Source organism: Onychostruthus taczanowskii, unplaced genomic scaffold (assembly GCF_017590055.1).
Source record: "Onychostruthus taczanowskii isolate IOZ18803 unplaced genomic scaffold, ASM1759005v1 scaffold1, whole genome shotgun sequence".
Lineage (NCBI taxonomy): Eukaryota > Metazoa > Chordata > Aves > Passeriformes > Passeridae > Onychostruthus > Onychostruthus taczanowskii.
The window spans coordinates 14913523-14930569 of record NW_024496525.1 but is presented as its reverse complement, the minus strand read 5'-3'; the positions used below and the strand labels follow the sequence as shown (position 1 = coordinate 14930569).

The window sequence follows — 17047 nt, the reverse complement described above, 5'->3', positions numbered from 1 at the left end:
TAGATAAACCTGAAGCCTTTTTAGTAGTGCCAAGTCTACACTGATACAACTGAAATACATTACTTCAAATATTTGAGCATACCATTAATTAAACTTACATACATGATTACTTATCTCTGCTAACATGCAAACTTAGATATTTATGAAAACAATTATTACAAATCAATTATTTCTCAAAAAATGGCATACAGAAATTGTATGAGTCCAATATTGCGTACCTTTGACAGAACTGATCAATGCATATTTTGATTACATGTCCTTTAAACTAATGCCCATATCACAACAAGTTGATTTTGTTTACTTTTATCATGTATAAAATTGCCTGCATCCTGGTCTAAAAGTATAATACATGCTGAAGTTCACACATGTTCGTTGCAATTTTCAAGTCACCACCGCAATTAATTTTATGCCATTGGGGTTTCACCAAGCAAAAATAATATCCAAGCATTTAATTTTGCTGAATTCAATCTGTTTAATATGCACTTTGCTTGATCATAAAAAAAATAAAACTTCAAATAGGAGTGTAAAATTAACTGTGTTACAGCAAACCCTTTCCAACAAATGAAGAATAAACAGCAATTAAAACTATGAACTCTTCAAAGCAGGCACTCTTCTTTGTTTTTCCTAGGCATTGTGTGGTATGATGCCTTGTCCAAATAAGTTCTTCCTTAATCATATCAACACAAGATAAAAACACATTAGGTAGGAAGGGTAATTAAGCTGTGCCACATCTCATATCCATTCGTGAAATGCACTGAAAATGATAGTGGCCAACACTATTTAACTGGGACCATTCTCTTCAACAATTTTCTAAGCAAGAAAATCACCAAGGAGACTTGCTACAGCTTCCAGAAACATTCTACACAATTCAAGAACAGGAGTACTGGGTCAGACCAGTGTTTCCTGTATCCCATCTCCAACAATCCTCAAAAGAGGCTGCAAGGAACAACATAAGAAAAGTGACAGCATATATAATACACACCCTGAGTCTCCATCCAATCATTTTCAGTCCAGGCATTTCCTCAAATAAATATGTATTTAGTAACATTCAGTGGAATACTCTGTCGTTAATTTGTTCCATCTCCTCTGAATTTCATAAAAGCTTTTCACACCTTAACACATTGAAAAGACATTGTTTCTCTTACAGGAACTCACCATGCCAGACCAACCAAGCACACTGATAAAATACTTAGCAGCAGTAACAGTAGTACTGACACAGCCACTATGTAACCAAGTACCACAGGACAAAACCCCTGCCCTGAGCCCCCAAAATCCTAGAGAGCAAGTATCAAATAAGAGATAGGAAAATATTAGAAGCAGTAAGACAACAGCAGATAGCATCACAAGAAATTATATCTAGTTAGAAGTAGCTTGATGCTTTTGTAGGCATTTCAAGTAAGGAAGAACTTGGGAAGAAAGATGAATCCAAAAGGTGATGTTAAAAAGGAATTCTAGTCCAGGCATAAGGTATAAAACAAATGCATGTTTGCAAAATAGTAAATGGGCAACAGGGATGCTGATACAACTTGAAGGAAAACCTTGATAAAGAGAAATAGTATGATGGAGCTGGGTGAAGAAGGACTTGAAACTTAGGGCAAGATACTAATATTTCATGCACCAGAGAAGAGATGGTAGGGGGCACATAAAAGACATGGTCAGTATGACAGTCTGTCACTCTGAGAATGATCTCTGTAAGACAATTCTGGATAGATAGGACTGGAGAAAAAATATTTTTCAATGGTAGTGAGGATGAGCATTTAACTGAAGAGTAGGCAGAAAGCATACAGCAGGGATGTTAAGCAGAAAAAGCCTGCAAGTCTTTGATGCAGTCTGAGTGTAAAGAACTTCAGAATAGAACAAAAGTTACACTAGGTCAGTAAAAAAATCAATATAGCAGAAAAAGAGCATCCTTTTCCATGGTATTCCATGTCAGCATTCAGCAGTCAGCTGTGTAAAAACTTCCTGAAGTTGAGTTGCATCATCACCATCACACTTAACAGCTCCTCAGAGATGTAATAGAGTAATGCCTGATGCATTTTTGAGACTGTTCATATTTTGACCTCTAAAACACCCTTTGGCAAGGAATTCCACTGAGGAATTCAATTGCATGCTACATGGTAGGATGGAGGGGAGGCAATAGGAAAGCCATGAAAACAAAACAAACAAAAAAAAACAACCAAACAAAAAAAAAATTACTGCTTCTGTTAAATGTTTTAAAACTGCTTCCTGAGAATTTTTCAGAAGGTTTCCTTGTTCTCATAATTTTGAAGTTAATGAATTGTTTCCCAACGACCTTCTTGAGGCCTTGCTCAGTCATCTCTTCCAAGAGGAAGTATTTTATTTTAACTCTTCCTCTGACAAAACTCCTTTCATCTATCTCATCAGCCTTTCTGCCCTTATCTCAAACTACAGTATCTTTTTGAAATAATGAAAACAAAAATACACTCTATAGATAGGTTTCACACACTGGATTTATGGATTGGCATTCATGTTTTTGGTTTGTTTTTCTATTTCTTTCCTACTCATGCCAAATAATCTATTTGCCTTTTCAACTAGTATGCTACAAGGAAGAGGTCTGTATCAGTGAGACTGATTACAGCCAAATTACAGACCTCTCCTAACAGGCAGTATAGCAGTGTTAACTTGAAAAATAGATGGAGGGCTTGTGAAGAACTCCAGGAGATCTGTTTTGACTAAGGGAATCTAAGATAGGCAATAAGGAGACGACAGAGAAGCAAGACTACATTTTCATTGAGATAGATATACCATAAGCCTATGAATCATCTGCAAAGAGATGATACTTAAATTGTCTTTCCACATAAGATTATGCAAAGATGAAGAGCAGAATAAGGGGGGAAAAAGGGAGGCGGTTGAGAGACAGCATGTTGCAGAACTCCCACACAAAGCTGGGTTATGAATGAGAAAGATCCTCCAAGGGATGTGCTGAAGAAGTGTTCAAAGTATCAAAAGCAGCACAAAGATGACATTTGCCAAGAAGTCACGGGGCAAAAAGAACAGGGACATGGTCAAGTGTTTTCACAGCTGGCCGGCAGACTGAGAGAATCAAAGCTTAAGATTTAAAGCGCAATTTACAATTATTAAAGCGATCTTTAGAAGTCCATATCTTGCTTGGAGAGACAGTCTCAGGAGTGATCCAGTGCAATCACCCCACTCAGTCAGACGTGCCTGTGCCCTGGCTCTCAGCATGCCCTGGGCACTGCTGCCCATGGCTGCAATGCCCTCTGCACTGAGCCTGCTCCTGCTGCAGCAGCACAGGGAGCAGCACCACGGAGCAGGATGCTAAGAAGCTGCGTTACTCACAGTATTGCAACACCCAGGGCTTTTATTTCACAACTGAATTTGCCTTATACAGCCCTCTGAGTAGAAGATCATATTGACCTGAGCAGTTATGAATTCCAACTGGAAGTGAGTAGCACATTTCCGAGGCTCCAGCAGGAACCGGGACACAAGAGGAAGGGCGGCCCCACTGCTATGGATCTGCATCGCCTTTTGTGACCCATTCCCAGATCAGTTAACCACATTTGCCACCTTCTGCTAAGCTTTCTCTTGCCAGAGAAGGAAATTACCAAAAAATTTAACAGGTACAGTTTCCCACCCTGAATTGTCTTCAAAGAATCGGTCCATGAAGTGGAACAGGCTAGAACAAAATAACTACTTAATTTTTTTTTTTTTTGATCCTCCTATTCCTCTCTATTTTGCATTCACATCTCCCATGAAAGGTGTTTTGTAGATGGGCTATGTGACAGCACAACAGCCAAAATGAGTAAGAAACTCTATAAACTAACTTGTTTTCCAACAATGACATGTGCATATGCAAATATCACAGATATTTCTATACACCAACCACTTCTGAAAATACAAATGGAAAAAACAGTAATCTTCCAAGCTCTCTCTTCTTCATTGCACACAGCAAAGAAAAAGGGAAAAAAACAAAACCCACCACTATTCTAACTGATATACTTTATTTATTAAAATTTTCTGTCCCTTAGAAAAAAGATAAATTAATTATAATTAGCTCCCATTTGGACAATTTTGTGTACGGCATTCATATCAGCGGTGTGTTGAAAAAAAGAGCTAAAATCAACACATACATTTTCTTAAGTGAAGACTTGAATAAAACAAAGTCAGGCACTTGGTGCCTCTTTCATTCCATATGATACACAGCTGCGTCAATCCCATCAGGAAACAGGCAACAGGAAATTCTTAACATTCTGAAGAGAAATCTAAAGATGTGTCTCATCACCCTTCCTCCTGAAAGTGCTTTTCAATGTTTCGAAGCGCTAAAAGATGTTTATACAAGTTCTAAAATTATTAATTACTTTGCTTAGCTTTTAAGCAGCTCTAGGCCTCATTAAGTAGCTAACAATGAGACAAATTTTTTTTTTCTTTTTATAAGTTGCCTATACTTTTTCATTTCCTTGATCTCAAAATATAAATTGTTAAGGAAACCTTGACATCTACGGACAAAATCAAAGGCAAGTACTCTAACTATTGGAAAATGCTCCTTCATAATGTGCTGCTCCTGTGTTATTTGTGTTTCTAACTACAGCTCTTGCATATATAATTCCATTATACTTTTATAAATCACCATTTTGAAAAATGCTTTTGAACCATTAATATATTTTCCTGGTTAAAATTCTTTGAGATGTTCTTAACAAGAGTCTTAGATAATGAATTTGGGCAAACTCTGGAACAGTCTTTACAGTATTATCATTCTCATTAATTTTCAGAACTACCCACTGTGTTGAGATGATTGTCATGGGCCTAAGACTTCAATTTGGCTAAATATTTTTGCATATATTTCAACATATAAGTAACTAACAGATGTTTAAAATGTTAAGTTCACAATCTAGAAATAGTTAAATATTTACTGTAGTATCATAATTTGGTTTTGCACTTATTTTTATTTTTCTGCTTCTATCTTTAAACACTCTTTTAGAGTCCTGCTTCACTGTAGGCAAAATGCTTTAAAACAACATCACATGAAAACAAAACATACTTGATTTAGTAAATACAGCTGTGTTTTTAAAGAAAGAAAAGAAATAAACACTTTAAGGTACCACAAATTAAAACAGAGAAGGGAAAAGAAAAGAAAACATTTAATGTAGAAATGTTACTTTTACCTAAGGTCCAGGCTTAATGTAAAACCTTTTAAATTGTTTGCATAATAAAAGCTGTAAGATTCATGGTTTATTTCTGCTTTAGAAACCTTATGCATTCTACTGTCTTACACCATTCCTAGAAGGCTCTATTAGATGAAAACAAAATTACTTTCAAAATGTTCGTACACAGCATATACAGTATCTTACTTTAGTCCAAAATATTCTTTTTCTTTGCCTTTTTTTTGTTTGGGTTTTTTTTTTTTTTTTTTGGGGGGGGGGGGTGTTGGGGTTTTTTTGGTTTGGTTTGGTTTGTTTTTTTGTTATCTTTGAAGACTGCTTCTGTTTCCATTGTTTCATCCTTAACCATTCACATATCAGAGCAATAAGTATTTCATTACTGGTTTATCTGTCCAGAGGCTTGAGAAGCAGTAACAATTAACCCTCCCTTCACAGTGATTGATACAGGCTTTGCTTTCAATTTGTTCCACTACACAGATCATGAAATTCTGAATGCGATCATCCTTATTGACCTACACTTTCAAACACACGGCTACAATGAGATGAAAGTAATTATTAAAAGGAACACAGGACTACTCAATGCTGAAACAAAGTCTTGAAAAATCTTTTAGATGACCTTCTCATAAAATTAGCATCTTTTGATGTGAAATAAAATTATGGATTTTCTTCAAAATCTGGAAATATTCAATGTAAATCTGATCAAAGTACAATATCATTATATCACATAAGCCCAGTTCTAATGTCACATCAGTTCATATCTGACCCAATAAACAGTAACTTCAACCAGAGTGATCATAGTAGGATCACGCCCTATATATTTTAAAAGTTCCTCTGTCAGCTTTGTTTTACACCAGCTCTGCTAAAAATGTTGTGTTGAAAATGACAAGACAGTAATTTCTATTCTATTGTAGTCTGTTTCAAGAAAGAAACAGTGTTTCTTTTTAAGATTCTGGACTTCTTGAGGCACCTAATGTAAATAAGTAGAGAGGAAATTCAGACTGCTAAGGAAAAATGAGAAACTCAAGTCAGATTTCCATCATCAGCTGAGATGAACCAAGACCTATACACACCACTGCTGGAGACTTACTGCAGTGGAAAACAAATATTTTTCATAAACCCTGGAAAAATAACTCCACAAAATATTAATTTCTTTTAACTGATACATTTTTTGAAAAATTAAAAAGGATTGGTAGGTGAACAGTAATGATAGAACTATTAAAAAAATGGGATTCAGTCAAAGAAAATCAGGATAGAAAACTGTGCAGAAGGATGTTCTTACAGGCCCGAGGCTCTAATCACAAAACAAAGTGATGGAGATGAACCAATACTGCATGGATTAGTAATGAATTATTTTGAACTATAATCATGTGCCAGCACAAAGGGGAGGTAAAAACTAGCCATTACTCAGAAGCTGATCTGCAGATAAGAAGAAAAAATAAGTGAAAAAGGGAAAAATTTATATGCTAAACTGAGTCAGGAGAATAATGAAAATCTAAAATGTTGTTACACTTCAAGTAACATTATATTTAATGTCTTTCATGTACTGTATAATGTTGAGTATTTACACAATAGGGTCTGTAAGACACTAGGGCTAAAGCAGGGTTAAACTGGATAACTCTTCTGTAAATGAGTACTGCATAGTAGTATGTGCTGAAAAATATCCTAATAGATGAGTTAGTTTTATAATAGCACACACATGCACTAATTTCTCCCACTGTAAAACTCCAGGAAATACATAGATATATATATACACATGCATAGATAGAGACTGGGCCAGGTATATGAAAATGTGTAAATACACACACACACTTATGTATACACAGGCATATATAATGAGGGATTTAATTTCCATTAGTCCATCTGAGAGCTAAGCATCACCATCTTAAGATTCAATGTTAGTTTTCCTCTCAGAAGAAAATGTTAGAAATAATTTTGTGAAAAAAGAAAAATCAAGACTGCTATCCACAAAGATTCCTGAGATTCTTATGAACAGACTGTTTAAATGAAGAGCACTTTAATCAGTAGAGGAATCCTCACGTTTCTAATGTCTTGCTGTGCATTCTGCAGGTTATAGTAGCAGCTGGTAGAGGTCATATATCTTTTGTGAGCATCCCAAAAAGGCTCACTGCCAGACTGTTAAATTATGAATAAGCAATGAACAAAAGAATGCAGATACGGTGGTGACAAGATAATCCAAGCAAATTTATCTATGACAAATTTCACAGGATTAACAAATTACATTTACACAGAACAATAAAAATGAGGAGAAAAAAAAAAAAGGGGGGGAAAAAGAAAAAGAAAAAAAAAAAAAAGATGAGCCTACTTTTTGCTCACAGCATTAGAGGGAAAGAATATCTCCATTCCAGTACACGTATTCACATTTAACTTTAGGTAAAGTAAGACATAGCTTGCTGAAAATGAGTAACTAGAATTATTTATTTTCAAGCAAGTACATATTCTGTATCTATCTAATATAAAGCATATGCCTGCACTTTGCAGTATACACGTATATAAGTCAGTGGAAAATCCTGTAAAGTTTTCCTCATAATTAGTAAGAAGCAGAAAAAATATTGAAGAAGTCTAATTTAGCATTTCAGGTGAAGCATCTTTCCATTTTCTGTCAGTTAAAACACACTTTTTCCCTTAATCACTTTGGGCTTTTTTCCTATTTGAATTGAACAAATATTGCAATAAATTATCATTTCCACAGGAAACAAGTCATGAATAGAACTTAATTTTTTTTTCTTTGCAGTAGTACCATAATAAACATTAAAAAAAAAAATCACTCCTAAAGGAATTCTAAATCCATAATCTAAATACTGGCTGCTCCTAAAGATAGACATTCAGTATGTCAAATAATCTGGGGGAAAGTAAAGGAGATTTGCAATGTTTGCTACATCCTGCAATCTCCTGTTCTGGTTTTTGGAAGTGATAAAAAAAAATTGAAATACTACTCTTAAAAAGCATGGAATATCAGTTTCAAAAGTACAGTTCTGTAGAGAAGCCTTTTTCTTCCTATTAAAAAGGAATGAAAAGGAAAATCAGGATAGAAAAAAAGGAATAAAAGGAAAGACAGCACCTCTTAGCTAAGAAATTTGAGCATAAATAGAGTGATTGATAAAAGAAACAGCATATATGTTTGACAGATCTGGAATCAGCTGTATCTTTTCTATCATGCTTCTCATCTGAAGTCTATTTTCTGTCACCTCCATTTATTTCCTGTTGTTTGTTAATCTGAAACAGTTGTTTAGTAAAAATAGATCTTGAATAAATATGGGCCTTCTGAAACCATATGTATCATTTATGCATCAAATATATGTTCTTGTTACAGAGCACTGCCTACAAACAGGAAACCTCACTATTTAAGTGAACATCCAATTAATTAAGATACTTTAGTAAACTACTTGGATTCTGCAAACAACTACTTGAGTATCATTTAGTTAGCTCATTCAGCCAATGGAAAAAATTACTGTACTTTCGATTTTTCCCAAGAAATATAAGTTTTGTTGTAAAACTGAACAGCAGCTCAGAAGGAATGAATAGATAAATTAGCCCAAAGTATTTGTTTTTCTTTTTATGTTCATCTTCTGCTTGTTACTTAGCAAGAGAAAACAGGTTTGTTTTTTAAAATGCAGTTCTTTTTGAGAACCTCCTGTCCATACTGTTAGCAATTTATGCAAAGGTGAAGCAAACATGCCAATCCTACATCTAACTATAGTCAGAAAAATAAAATCAGCTACTTTTTTTTTCAGCTGTGAAGGTTGAAGGATAAGTACCACTGGCAGCTATTCTCTTCTTTTTTTCAATACTTTTTTCCTTTTTTAATCCTGCTCCCAGCACTGTACATATTCAGCCACAGAGTTCTTTCTATTGACCTCAACCTTGACCTGTGAAAACTGCCCACTTACATTTTTTTTCCCACAAAGTAACAAATTCTGCTTCCCATCATCTCTGAGAAAAACAGCTTTTTAACAAACATTTTTCTAAAATTTGGTATATTATACTTTTGCTAAATTACAGCTTTGGCACCTAACTAATATAAGCTTAGGTTGTGAGTAAACTGATTGTAAATGTGCATTTGCACATGACTTTCAAATACGGCATTTAAGCAAGAGGGAAAGAATATCCCCCACCCCCTGTTCTAATATGTAAATATAGATTTCTGATATATAAATACACAGTTCTGTGCCTAAATCTCAGCAAAACTATAACCCTTTAGTGTTTCATGCAAAATGACTGTTCAAAGACTATTCATTACACAATAAAATTCAGCTTAAAACAATGTAATGTCTAATGAAGCCTGTTCTAAATTTCAATTGGAGACAAAATTCCCAGGCAAGTATTTTAAAGGGAGCTTATAGAATTTAGGTGCCCATATTTCACTAAAATGCAGTATGTGTTGAATGCCTAAATCCAACAGGCTCTTCAGAAAATCCAAGCCCCTGGGACATTATTGTAGATTACATACATACATATTATTCTGACTATATCCCCTAAGTTCACTATATACATATGTAAACCTAACGTGCCTGCAAGGTAATGGAACAGTACTTTTCCACTTAAATTATTTAACATAAGTGTTGAACTTCTATTATATATCAAGCTAACAGCTAATTTTAAATTGCAATCAAGCCATTCTCTGAAAGCACTTTATTTCAGTGGAGGTTTTGCCTGTAAAAGAAATGTAAATCCCTCTAATGAAGGCAGTGTAATCTTTGAATACACAGTCAAAATGGGGGCTAGAATTTTATTCCTAATGCTAACATTGACATCTTTTGCCACTTCTGCTAGTTCTCAAGAATTTTTTGTGTGTAACTATCTCATCAGTAAAACATGTAGAACAGCATTTTCAGACCTTTCGAAGCATGCAAAGCCAAATAAAGAAGCATATCTACAGAAATACTCAGTATAAATATTAAAGTCTTCTTCAGACATTGGCTGACATCAACGTGAAGTTCCCCAGAACAGACAAATGACAGAACATGACAGAAGAGTGAAAGTCCAAAATGCAACATACAAGAAAGTCTGGGAAAATAGCCTTAGTAAGAAAATCTCCACAACTCTGCTTTCAGTAATCCGTTTCAAATTCTTTGTAACATATCACTTGTTCTTTACTGTGCCTGGCTCTTGCCTGCATGTAGGGCTGGCATAACTCTCAGTATCTAGCTGCAGCAGGCTGAGATCAGGATCTCCTTGAGAATCACTCCGCTTTTACTTGACAATCTTGAGACTTTCGCATTTTACAATAACACGCAGAGGCAAAGTTCACTCCTCCTCCTCTCACTAAGTATATTTGTCATTGCTATCTCTCTGAGGAAAAATTCACATCTATTAAATTATATGTTACAAATACTTTTATCCTTGCTTGTGATTCTCTGTAGTATACTTTAATTGTGTACATAATTTCATTTGGGACTTTTCTAAAGATTAAGGTACAACTTGAACTTAATATTCTCCCAAAGACAGGGTCCAGTTCTGCCAAGTTAGAGACACAAATACTATCCTACCCTTACTGTACCTTCTTTGTCCTGTGTAATATACTTCTGTGGCATACAAAATTAACGAATATTTGTACTACTCAAAGTCCTGTTCAAATGAATGGCACAAGGGTCCTATTCATTTGACTAGGACTTTGTGTATTGCAAAACCACTGCTCGAGCTAGTCACAGAACAATGCTCTAGTCATATAAGACATGGCAGCAACTATTATATTCTTACTATGGCACATCTTCTTATGCAGCAAAATACAATATTATTACAAATTATCCTTATTATGCAAAGTCCTATTAAACAAAAAGTCGCACACCTCATTCGCACTAATGGGATTTTGTATGTTAAAGATAACATACAATAGCCTTATAAATATTACATAGAAAGAAATTGCCTATTCTGATAAAATGTAATTCTTTTGAAATGCATTTTCAAAACATTTCCTCTCATGGCCTTAAATCTTTGGCAGCCTCTTAAAAAAAAAAAAAAAAAAAAAAAAAAAAAAAAAAAAGCCAAACAAGAAGCATAAGCAAACAAACCAAAGAAACAAATGACTGAGGTGAAAAAGCAGTCTTTGCTATGTATCTTAAAAATATCCTATGTTAAGGATATGTAAACAAATTTCCAGGGTGACATCCTGCAGAACAAGTTTGTTTGATTCATTATAAAATATGCTATGACTATGCTGACAACACAAGATGAGGTGTTTTTATACCTGCAATAGCTACTGCTGATAATAATATAAAATTGATCTGATGGAATAACTGAACATAAGGTTTATTCACATGAGATGAGATTTCAGGAAATGGTTTCATAACAGTAAGCAGTTACTTAATTGCTAACAAATGAACTTCTGCCACGTTGGTTAAATGGCTTCATTCTACTGACCTCGGTGAGAGAAGAATCATTCCAAAAATGTTAATAAAATTGTAACAGTTATTTTCATGATCAGTACCAGTTATTAAAAATTCTTATCTTAGAATACATTTTCCAATAAATATGATATAGTTATAAAGATCATTTTATGAAAAAAAAAAAAAATTAAACACTCTACTTTTTAGGAAGCATGGTGAGGAAACTAACACCTAGAATGTCAATTTTCAACAACTGTTTTACATCACTCTTGCAATAAAATTCCCATCTGGGCTGGCAACTTGTGTGCCAAGTTTCAAACAAATGTGATTCAAAATTGCCAGTATATTAGACTCTGAAATTCAAGTGAGATGCTAATAAAAAGAGATGGGTACTGAATAGAGTCTCATATTCTCTTAAAAACACCTATGGCTCTGAGTGTTGTACTAATCTGTTAACAAAATTCTCTAATTATTTGTAACTTACTTATAGTACAGCATTAGAATGTAATGCTATCAAATTGTTATAAAACAAGCTAACAGGATATAGTTTGTAAGAAAAAAACGGTTGTGCTGTATGTATGTAAAGAATGTAAAAACGTTGCTGCAGACAAAACCTTGTTATTCAGAATCCCATTAGTTACTGAAAATACCTAATATAAGTTTTGTTGATCAATACTCTCATGTAAGCTCTAAATAATGTATGATTCCAGTGGAGAAAAATGCAGCAAATCAAATATGGTGGGAGAATGTTTCAAATTATGAAGAGTAGTATGACTGCTAATCCATAAATCAGAAATCAGAAAGATTGTTGTAATGTGGGAGGGCTCTATTTAATAAAGGTCATTATAACTCCTGGCTCTAGAGCTATAAGATCTAATATCCTCTCTGGTAGCTCTATGATATACCCATGCATTACTGTTCTTGTTGACAGTCTGTTGCCTTGGAAATATTTCATTATTTCAGTTTTTCCATTTGTAGACCCTTGGCCTTGTGATATGAAGGCCACCCTATTTCATATTTTCGATTATCATTTAAGCAATCTTCTGGAGCTATTTATATAAAAGCAAGTGTTAGACAATGCATATCATCATTTATCACTGCTATGTTTAAGCTCATGCTCTAGAAAAAGGGCCAAAATAAAGGTTTTTTTCTCTTTCACTTTAAACCAATAGCACTCTAATATTATGATATGCTATACAAATCAATGCTGGCATATCATATGCATGACACTTCTGTCTATTTCATTTTCTTGGGTGTATATCCACCCAGCTGAAAAAACTAAACTGTTGCTGTAACTGTAAAATTTGCTAACACTCACAGTTTAAAAGAAAATCAAACAAATGCAAGTGTGTAACTTTTCTTGTATCCTTTTAAGATCCTAAGCAGGTGAAAAAAGTTTCAAAACTATTCAAGTGCCTGTTTACATCAGAGACTACTACTTTTTACATCTGTTTTGTAAGCACATTTTTGCTGCTTGAAAAAATGTAACACAATCTACCTAAACACTTGTGGTAGTGAAGACTAAAAAAACAATGTACACAAAGTTAATTTAGAGGATTCTTAATCCTGAGAACTAGTTTACTGAAGCAGTAGCTAAGAGACTGCAAAACCCTTTCAGTAAGTGATATGCTCCTGTATTTCAAATGTCTTGGTTCCCACAGATGAAAGGATGTGTACAGCTAAAATAGTTACATGCAAGACTTCATGGGCACATTACACAACTTTTAATAAAATGTACATCAGTATCTGTTCATTGAAGCATTGTTCCGTTTTCTCCAAAACTTTAAGGAATAAACAGACTAACATTATTTTTGCTGCAAAAAATGTCATCAACTTCTACATGCAATACTTATACCTAAACTATCCAGAGCACTGTACAGAGTGCTAACAAAGTGAACCCTAAGGGCAAAAAACAACTTCTTGGACACTAGGCCAAGTTTGTGGCTATTAGTGTTCTAGGAATTTAGACTACCTTTTTCCCCTGAAATGATTACACCTCCCACTCCCTACAGGGAAAAACTACTCCGATCCAACCTTTAAAATGACAGCATCAGAGCTGAACAAGAAGATGCTATTAAAGGGCATTAAATTAAATACAGTATATCCTCCTACAACTTCAATCAGAATTTCAGACCAAGTGTTATTTAGTTCAGCTCTCAAGTGGAGCAGAATAACAAATCGCACACTTTGATTTACCTTCTCCGAATGCCAAATGGAGACAGGTGATAAAGAAAGCACTCATGCACAGGCTATGAAGTTTCCCCTAGAAATTAATTCTATCTTCAAGATTCCTATCTCAGAGAAATTCCCAAAATGGCACACAAATATGCTTCTGCTGGAGAGATTACTGAAGCTATCCTGGCAAATACACTTAGCACTAATATAGTAACATTCTCAGAAAGAAGACAGCAGAATTGTTTGTTGTGGGGGAACAGGACTTATTCATGTGAATTGTTTTTCCAACAAAGAATTCTGCAGGAGAAAAACCTGCTGCTTTAAGTGTTATTAACACAGTAGAAACACCTTTGCAGCCACTGGAATGAAGATTTTAAAAAAAATGTTTATAGTTGCAAATGAAAATCTGCAGTTAAGTAATTGACATCTGAGGATGCACTGTTTCCCCATTATGTGTATCTCCTAATTTTGCTACATATCAACATAGCCTTGTCAAAGTGCAACAGTTAACACTAATGCATCTAAGAAAAGCACGCTAACACTTCAGTGGTGAATATGAGATATATAGGTTTTTTTTATACCACGCAGTCTGCTTTCTTAGGAAAAATGGCACAGCTACTTAGACAAAATCTGTGGGGTTTGGAAGTTGTACTAGAAACGCTGATCATTCTAAAATATGCAAGTATGAAATTAAGGCTGAAGTACTTTTGTTTAAATATTTTTCAGACTTATTTGTGCTGTGAAATATAAACCGACTGACACATGATCCAGCTACTTTTAAGGGCTATGGTAAATGGTAATTTCCATTTTTCCAGCTAGCCAGGAACCTTCCTCGCCCCTCACACTCAAGTTCACTTGTAACGCTAAAGGGGGCGGGAGGGAAAGAGCCCCCCCCCCCAAACCCTCTGGCTGCTCTTCTTCTGGGCATATATCTCGTCGCAGTGTAGCAATGAAGCTTTGAATACTTTTGTAAGAATCACAAAGTAACATCACATGAACTTGTACTCTTGTCTCCTACCAGTCACTTCCAGAAAGATTCACTTTACTAGAACAAATCCGCTACGGGCAATTCGTGTCACCAGCAGAGCACATTAATCACAAGCACTCTCTCCCAACAAAAGTACATGGGGCAGGCGGCGGGCCGGGAACCAAGCGGGGGGGCAGCGCGATCACCCCCCGCCTCCCTCCCCGGACCCGCGCGCCGCCTCCCTCCGTGCCTCCCCGCCCGCCCGCGCACCGGCTCCGCTCTGCCCAGGGCCTGGCGCGGCGCCCCAGGGCCGCCGAGCGGCGGGGGCCGCCCGGGGGGGCCTGCCGCCCCCGGGCACACACAAACGCACATACAAACACACACACACATGCGCCCGCTCCACAACGCGCCCCGCCGAGCACCGGCTCCGGCAGCCGCGGCGGTGCGGCCACCGGAGCGGGGCCGCTGCTGCGCGGCTTGTTCTGAGTGTGTGTCTGTGTGTGTGTCTGTGTGTGTGTGCGTGTGTGTGTGCGTGTGTGTGTGCGTGTGTGTGTGCGTGCGGCTGGCGGTGCGCACTAGGAGGAACTCACGGTGCCCGGCTGTGCGAGCAGCGGGTGCCGGCGGCAGGTCCCCCCACCCCGGCATGGCAGCCAGCCCCGGCCCCCGGCGCCGGCGGCTTGGCCCGGCCCGGCGCTGCTGCGGCGGCTGCTGCTGCTGCTGCTGCTGCAGGTTCAATAAAGAGAAAGTGTTACCGTTCTCGCCTGGAAGGATCCTGCTGAAAGCTTGGCTTGGTGGGCGCCATCTTCCTGGGATTTTTTTTTTTTTTTCTCCTCTCTCCCTTACTTTTCCCCCTCCTGATGTTGGTGTGTGTTGTGTGTCTAGCAGCAGCAGCGGCGGCAGCAATGGCCCCGGTTAGCCAGACAGGCTAAGGAAAAGTACTGAGGCCAAAGCATCGCGGGCTCCCACTCCTCCGCGCAGTCCTGGTGCAGGTTGCTTGCTCGCTTGCTTGCTAGCGCTGCTGCTGCCGCTGCCGCCGTCCATAAGCCGAGGAGCGGAGGGAGCCGGGGCCCCGCCGGCCCCAGAGACATGCCCAGCGCAGGCAGCGGCGGCGGCCGGCGGCGGCGGCGGGAAGAGCTAGCCGCGGCGCAGCCCCGGCGGGCAGCCCGGCCGCTGGCATCGGATGGCAGGTGCGGCACACGCACACACACACACTCACACACACACACACACTCACACACACACGCACGCACACGCACTCTCTCGCACACTCGCACACACACCCCCGCGCCCGCGGGCCGGGCTACGCGGGGTGCCAGGCCATCGGGCTAGCGGGGCGGGGGCGGGGGAGGGAAGGAGGGGTGTCAGGGATTTCCAGGCTTGACCGCTGTGAAAGTATTTCTGGGCATTTTCCAGCTGCTTTCCCAGCTCCGCTCCCGCTCTGCGTGCAGGGGACACAGCCTCTGCTGCCGGCGCAACAACGCCACTCAGTTGCAGTTTCGCACACTTTCTTCCTCTGGAGTCTGGGCTCCAGCAGCGAAGAGGAGCAGGGGGAGGCAGGGATTCTCTCTTCAACACCGCGGGCGCAGAAGCGCGGCGGGAACACACCGGGCACAGGCAGCGTGTCCCCCGTGGGCTTCCACGGTGGAGGACGGGCTCGGGTGGGAGCAGCGGGCCGGGGGATGCGAGGGCCCTGAGACCCACGGGGCAGTAGGCGGGTGTGCCCGGAGCCAGGCCGGACGGGCCGGGCCGGGGTGAACCTGCGCATCCCCCAGACACTTCCGAGGACGCGCCCGCACGTCCTGAGAGTGGGCATCGGGTACCAGCGAGGCAGAAAGGAAATGTGAACTTAGAGTGATGACCCGCTTTGTTGGCAAAGGGTGTAGCACTTCACGCGATTTTATTGGAGATCATGAAACTAATCGTGAAGTAAAGGAGCGGGGGAAAGAAACCGCTACCTTAATCGTTCCTTCCAGGACACCGAGAGAGCCCGAGCGCTGCTAGCCCGTATAGAAGAAATTACTCGTTCGCTAAAAGCTTTTCATCTCCAAGGTAACTTTGTGGCTGTCTGCTGCTCCCTTGGAAGTACAAATGCCCGGCCTGATCCTGCTCCCTGGGAAAATCCAGCGGGCTTCCTTGGGGACAGGGGCAAGCCCCGAAGGTCGGCCGCATTTGTTCGCGAGAAACGTTTCCGCGACTACTCCAAAAGTTTTCTTTTTGGGGGGGAGGGGAGGAGGCTGTGGGCCAAGAGCTTGTGCGAGCCGCAGGGCAGAGCCGAGGGGAAGAACTTAGCGGAACACCTGGAAGTTTGGCTGCGGGGCGCCGTCCGCGCCCCGCGGGCCGAAGGATTCCTTCCCGCAGGAGGCAGCCGGGCCGGCGTCGCTCGGCGCGGGGCCGGGGCCGGGGCCGGGGCGCGGTGCGGT

The 17047-nt window shown here is 39.1% G+C and overlaps 1 protein-coding gene across 1 annotated transcript in view; it reads right to left on the bottom strand.

The window, feature by feature from the left end:
* Positions 1–15562, bottom strand: part of NPAS3 (neuronal PAS domain protein 3) — a 589216-nt gene extending 573654 nt beyond the window's left edge. Inside the window, exon 1 of the mRNA XM_041395897.1 lies at positions 15380–15562. Within this exon, the coding sequence (XP_041251831.1) occupies positions 15380–15429 (50 nt within the window). The 5' untranslated portion in view covers positions 15430–15562. The remainder of the gene's footprint in view (positions 1–15379) is intronic.
* Between the last annotated feature and the right edge of the window lie 1485 nt (positions 15563–17047).